The sequence below is a fragment of the Condylostylus longicornis genome, unplaced genomic scaffold (assembly GCF_029603195.1).
Source record: "Condylostylus longicornis isolate FDR11 unplaced genomic scaffold, ASM2960319v2 ptg000155l, whole genome shotgun sequence".
Lineage (NCBI taxonomy): Eukaryota > Metazoa > Arthropoda > Insecta > Diptera > Dolichopodidae > Condylostylus > Condylostylus longicornis.
This window is the reverse complement of record NW_026578123.1, coordinates 817,202-824,293: the sequence shown is the minus strand read 5'-3', so window position 1 is coordinate 824,293 and position 7,092 is coordinate 817,202. Positions and strand designations below refer to the sequence as shown.

Here is a 7,092-nt window from a genome sequence, read left to right as displayed (position 1 = left end):
ATGTCAATGATAGCTTTAATGTTTCATCATATTCTGGATTTAAAATAGGTGTTCAATTGAAAATAGAATATGAAAAATATACCAACAATTTTTATTTAACAAAAAATATGTTATAAAATTAAACAAATAATTGGAATATAGAAACTTATAACAGGCACAATACATGAAGATTACAAAATTTTTTTAATTTTAATAAATAATTTATTCTTCTATACAAACTGGATTTTCACATGTATTACATTCACCATCATGTTGATATACAAAATCTAAAATAGATGAAATCGAATAATAAATTATCTTTAAAAATTTTAATCGAAACTTACAATCGTATGGATTCCAACAATTGTAGCTATCTAAATTACAATTATTTGAAAATGTTTTATAACAGAATCCATTATAACCACAAACTGGTTCGTATATAGCGATACAATCAATAGCACAATGGCATATATTATCAGAATAGCAGGGCTCATTTTCACATTCTCCTTCCGAGACTATTTTATATTCTATAATGAAACATTGGAATTTCAAACTTTTGAACAATTTCTTAAAACATTCATTTTACTTACTATGTGCACCTGGTCGATTTCGGCAATTTTCTGCATCAACTTCACATTCATTACCGAAAGTTCTATAACAATCACCGTTATATGTACATACTGGATCATATAGGGTTGTGCAAACCTCAGGACAATTATCACCACTTGCTGGTTCCTTACAAAATAGAATAGCTAGGATGAAAAAAGTTTTAATATTAATTCCTGGGGATATTTTCCAGTTGATTCACTAATAACGACAAACTAACCAAAAATAGTAAAAATTAAAAATTTTTTATTCAATAAAGTCAACATTTTCGAAAAGGGAAGATTTTTGTGCTTCGTTTCAATTTTGTAATTTTGACCACAACTGATGTGATGCTGTAAAATCGAGTCACTTTTATATAATTTTGGTTGCATTCAGAAAATGCAGATTGTTAAAATTAAATTTATTTTTTAGTTTGTTTTTGTTTCGGTAATTGGTGTGCAATTTGTTTATTTAAATTAAATTAAAAATAATAAAATTTATTAAATTATTTTACGTAATCGATAAATATTTGTCTGTTGAAATTTATCAATAAAAAAATTAAAATTTATGGAAAATGAGAATAGATATAGTTGACTGTGTCAACTCTATCATACACGTACGAATAAACGATTTTAAATGTAGGAGGTAATTGGCATACACAACTTCTTGCTTTTTACATGTCTAGCGCCATTTTATAAATATACGGGAGTTGGCATATATAGCCATACAATCTAAAAGAGTTTTATTGAAAATTATGGCACCAAATTCATTTGTTCAAAATTTCAGTTTTTTAGCTTCCATAGTTCCTGAGTTATGATCAATTAACTTTTGAAGTTGTATGAAAGCTACCACAACCAGTCGAAAAATTTCAACGGCTTTTATCAAACAAACATACCTAATAATATATTTGTTTGTACCAAATTTCAATACCATAGCTTCTTTAATTTCCGAATTTATGGCCAAATAAATTTTGAAGTTGTATGGTAGTTATCCGAACCACCAACCCAGTTACACCCAATTTAAATAGGTTTGAGACATTTAGTATAATAAATCATTTTTGAAAATTTGATTATTTATTTATCTTAATTAGTTTTTGATATGACGTTGAACAGACGGGCAGGCATGGTTAAATCGACTCAGAATTCGACGTTGATCAAAAACATTGAGTTTATACCGCAAACCATTATTTCTTAGCGTTATAAATGGTAAGGCAAGTTTATTATACCCCTCTGTACATATTTTCATAGGGGTATAAGAACGAAGTATAAAATTAGTTTATGTAATATTGGACATACCACTATCACGCCAGATGGGGGTATGACGCGAGTTATTTTTAACTGGGAAATTATTTGTTTTAAAAGACATGTTTGTCGAAATTTGCTCAAGTTTAAGAAAATTATATGAATGTGTAATTTATTGAGTTTTTCGAATTTTAATTTATTTTGTAAAAAAGAAATTTTTTTATACAGTTTTAAGATTTACTATTCTACGATAAATTGATTAACTCGCTTCACCTTTAAAAAATATTCTAATCATAAGAAAGAATTAGATTCCAAAAGACGATATAAATTGATAACAGTCATGCTTTCATGCAATTATAATCAAACATTTTTAAAACTTTCCTGATATTTATATTTTTCCGATGGACATTATTTTCTCTCAAAAATTTGAGAGAACTTCCTCTATTTCAGGTACATACACAATAATACAAAATGTATGTGATTGTACAGTTAGTAGAAAACTGGTTATGTGGAGGTGTTTTTTGTATCATAACTATGACTTTGCTTAAACTAATCACTATAAACTTTAAATAAGTAATCTGCTTACATACGTTATGCATAAGTGACGCATATTTGCAAATTCATTTGTATTTTTTGTTGTAATTATTTTAATTATTTTTATAAATTAATTACTTACATTAAAAATTGTCACGTTTTTATTTTTATATTAATTCAATTTATTTAATAAGTCTGCTCAGAGTAAGTTGGCGAAATCTTAAAAGTGCAACCGAATTAGAGAGAGAGAGAGAGAGAGAGAGAGAAACGCAACTATTGAGTATTATACTAAAATTTTTTTCTTATTAAATGCCTTAAATTCTAAGCGTCACAAATCAAATTCTATTGTCAAAGTCATTGTCGTAAGTTTAACGCATTAAAACGTGTTCGTTCCGCTGTTTAAATGAGCATGAAATAAACACAAAAATGTTTATTTATCAAAACTATTTTGAGCGGTGTTCGTTAACATTCCAAAAAATCTTTAAATATTTAGCGGCCGACTGCATTTTAGCACGTAAATTAATGAATATATTGTTGAATTAATTAATATAGACTAAATTCAATTGGACCTAATCAAAACTTGAAATAAAATAAAAAAGCAAATTTTTATTGGTGTCTTCAAAATAATTAATTTTCCAGCAGATTCCAATTTTACAATCTTTATTTACTAAGTTAAATTCGAATGCCAAAAAATTAAACTCATCCAATAGAATATGCTCCTGGAAGGCGGGTTGCACACTATGTATAATATTAATTACATATTACATACATTATCTGTAATTCTTCGGGGAATTAAATTGGTTGTGGACATGTTGGGATCTCAATATTTTGATCACATTTTCCATTATGTTGAAATATAAAATCTAAATAATAATACACATAATTATTAAATATAAATTTCCCAATTTCCGTATAACATGCAAATCAAATTTTCTTACATTCAAATTTGCTATAACAATTACTACTATTAAGAAAACAAATATTTTTAAATGTTTGATAACAGCATCCATTAAAACCGCATACTTCCACATCAAAAAATGTACAATCAATAGGATAGTGACAAATGTTATTAATAAAAGATGGTTGACTTTCACATGTCCCACTTACAATAATTGTATATTCTAAAAAATTAACATATGTACCTAATATTATTTGAAATATAAATTTGAAAAATACTATTTTCTGGCGGAGATAATCGGCAATTTTCTGCGTTAACATGACATTCATTAGCAAAAGTTCGATAACAATCACCATTATATGTACATATAGATGAAATTGTAGCTGAACAAGCAGTTGGACATTGATTATTATTTGATGGTATAGGTGCTTCTGTTTTCTTTATGTGTGTACTGAGAAAAATTTCTGAAAATGTTATACGTATAAAAAATATATATATACGTATACGAGTATAATTATGAATGATCTCTTAATAATAGTTAAAATATGCTTACCTGCGACAACTAAGTAAATGAAATTTTTGTAAAATTTAAAATGCATTTTACATTTACAATTGAGTATAACACTTTGGGGGAGTAACTTCATAATACTGTTATAAATTATAATGTACCATTCTACTTTTATACTAACTTGTATTCACTATATTTTTGCTGCTACTATATACATATAAATATATGAATATGTTCCAAACTATCATGTGTGTACAATAAATAAATTATAATTATCGTGATTTTTTTAAGTATTTTAATTTATTTTTGAATCAAAAAGACTAAATTATCACATAAATTTATTTTTTATATCAACTAGAATTGTTTATGAGTATAACACATTTTAAATTTATATAATTATAAATATAGTGTTATTTATCGGAATGCCAACGAAATAGGAGCATTCTAAAGAACACTTACTATAGAGTAAAATTTTTGTAAACCTGTAATAATTAATCGGTTGTTTTCATATTTACCGACCGTATTTTGTATACAATAGGTAGCTTATGTAATGGTAATATTTAATCAGTAACAGTCATAGTATTGGACATATAATGAGACATCAGAAGTATGAGCTGCTACAGTTGATTGTTGAAGGTAAAATTGAAGGTCGAAAAAGTATCGGAAGGAAACAAATATCATTGCTGCGGAATATTAAAAAGTAGACCGGAGTAAGAACAGCAGGCCAATTAATCCAACTTGCAAGACGTCGAGAAGAATTTGCCACAATATTGGCCTGGCTTTTTTCAACTCTTAAAGAAGCAAGAATTTTAATATTTGTTATTTGCTCTGCACATGCCCCGCTCTGATGCGAAGGAGAAGGCGCTTTTTGAAAAGATATCGATTCAATGGATCAGAGTACCTGTCGGAGGTTACTGTGGGTGATCTGCTAAGCTTTATCAGGGGACTTCAATTGATTTAGCGGGAAGAGATATATTGTGGAAGGATGTCGACAGGCTTTCTACAAGCTTAGTGTTCGATGGCACAATTAAGGGTTCTGGAGATATGTACATCGTTTTTAGAAAGCTCCTCTCTTTTGATATTCAAAAAACTATTACCTAGTACTATTATATTTTAGTTCAAAATTTTATTTTATTTATCCTGATTATTATAAAACTGATTATATAACTTAATTTTAAAAAATGTTTTTTTTTTCATTATCTTTGTAATATTCTATGATGTTGTTGTTGATGTTGTTGTTGGTTGTGGACATTCTGGCGTATCAACATCTTTATTACATTCTCCATCATGTTGAGGTATGAAATCTTTGCAAATTATTGTATAGATATTATTTGTGTGAATTTTTAATTTATTTTAAGTATTTAAAATGAAAATTTACTTACAGGAGGACTTATTCCAACAATTACCACTATTAAGCCAACAAATATTTTGAAATGTTTGATAACAACATCCATTGAAACCACATGTTTCATTCTTAAACATTGGACAATCAATAGGACAATGACATAAGTTGTTTTTATAACAAGAGTTATCTTCACATGTTCCTAATGCAACTACTTTATATTCTAAAATTATATTAATTTTTTTTTAAAAATTAAATAATTTGATTCTATAATTTTTAAAGAATTAAATATAAATATACAGTTTTTAAATAAATACCATTTGGAGGTGGTGACACCCGACAATTTTCTGATTTAACGTCACATAAATTATTAAAAGTTCGATAACAATTTCCATTATATGTACATACAGGATCCTGTTCACATGGACAAGTTGTTGGACATTTGTCATCGGAATTTTCACCCGATTCTGATGAACATGATCCTGTAGATTGAGCTGATGATCCTGATTCACTTGATGAAGCGTATGCGTTTATTTCACTAATGAAAATTACTTAAAAATAAGGAGGTATGCTATTGATAAAAACTGCCTTTTTTACAATAAATTAGTGTCTATATTCACCTATATTTATTAAGAGCAACAAAATTCTCAATTTTGAATACATTTTCCAAAAACTATATTATTTAATGCAATGGAATTTTTATAAATTTTAAATTAATTTTATGAACCTTTTAGTCGAAACTTCGTAATAATTTAGCCAACCTTAACATTTCAACCTATTTTTATACCTACCATTAAGTAAACAAATTAACATAATTTTTAGCCGTTTATGGAAAATTGAGTTTGTTTCACTGCTTTGTTTGAAATGTGCGTAATTTTCGACACTGAGAGAAAAAACATTAGTGAAAGTAGAATTTTATATAAACTCAGTCATTGAATTTCGTAAATTAGAACTAATTAACCAGCAAATTGAAGTACAATGGAATTATAGCCGATGTAACATTAAATCAGATTTTTCGAGATTATGCAAAAAAATCATTTAATAATGAAAGATTTTTATACTAAGTGAATACAACAAAATACATTCTTAGGAAGAATAAGATTTTAAGGTTAGTTTATTAGAAATATGTCTGAAATTTTTGCTCCCGAAATCACATAATTTATAGTTGCTGAAAGATTATTATATCTTTCTATATACATTTCTATATTTTTTATATATTTATTTATGATATAATATCTTTATTAAATCTATGCAATTTTTATTTGCACATGTACTTTCATAATTTTGATTTATTGTGTTAAGAAAGCTTGAAATTTATCGATCGGAAAATGTCAATGACTCAAACCCAAAGCTAATTTTTATTTAATAAAATTATTAGTACTAGAATTCTCAAAGTGTATAGACTCCAATTATCTTAAGATCAATATTTACTTTATAATAATTAAGAAATTAATTAAATTTTATTGAAATTTTCAGCTTTTCTTGTCCATCAGGCAATTGTACTCTTGAATATGAAAAGTTCAAATTAAATTTATTTATAAACTTATTGATATTTTCGAGACAACAAGTTGAATAAATAAACAATTGTGTGTATTAATATTATTTACCAATTAAATAAAGTGTTGTTTGCGGTTTATAAAAGCTGTAAGAGTTGCCACAAAACCTTCAAAAACTGTAACTGGTTATCTTTTAGCAGAAATTAATAAAGTCTTACCTGCCATTATTTAAAATTTCCGAAAAGTTAAAGTATCATCAAAATAGAGAGCAAATTTTAGTTTATACTTCACTTTTTTATATGCGAATTCTCATTAGAAATAGTTTTACAGCTCTTATATATGAGACAAACCTTAGGCATTTAGGCAAACCGAGTACGAGGAATGCCCTACAACACTCGCTCGAGACCCACTCTCGTGATGAACTCAACCAACTTGTGAAGAACAGAAGACCGTAACTCCGCCACCGTTAGAGCAAAACCCCCCAGCACCTTCCCACTCCTAAGAGCAAG

At 27.2% G+C, this 7,092-nt stretch overlaps 1 protein-coding gene across 1 annotated transcript; it reads right to left on the bottom strand.

The window, feature by feature from the left end:
* Window positions 1-201: 201 nt before the first annotated feature.
* On the bottom strand, window positions 202-3,881 carry LOC129615965 (U-Kazal-Dg21.2-like). Its single transcript, XM_055531408.1, has 7 exons — window positions 3,877-3,881; window positions 3,791-3,799; window positions 3,516-3,688; window positions 3,278-3,460; window positions 570-731; window positions 324-506; window positions 202-266 (listed from the first exon to the last, which is right to left on the bottom strand). Exons 1-7 carry the CDS (start codon window positions 3,879-3,881, stop codon window positions 202-204), a joined length of 780 nt encoding a protein of 259 aa, XP_055387383.1.
* Window positions 3,882-7,092: the final 3,211 nt, after the last annotated feature.

Bases quoted from the DNA above. Each gene is read 5' to 3' on its own strand.
- LOC129615965 (XM_055531408.1), bottom strand. The intron at 732-3,277 runs GTAAGAAAATTT...TTTTCATCCTAG, and splicing joins TTGTTATAGCAAATTTGAAT to CTATTCTATTTTGTAAGGAA. The intron at 267-323 runs GTAAGTTTCGAT...CATCTATTTTAG, and splicing joins TTGTTGGAATCCATACGATT to ATTTTGTATATCAACATGAT.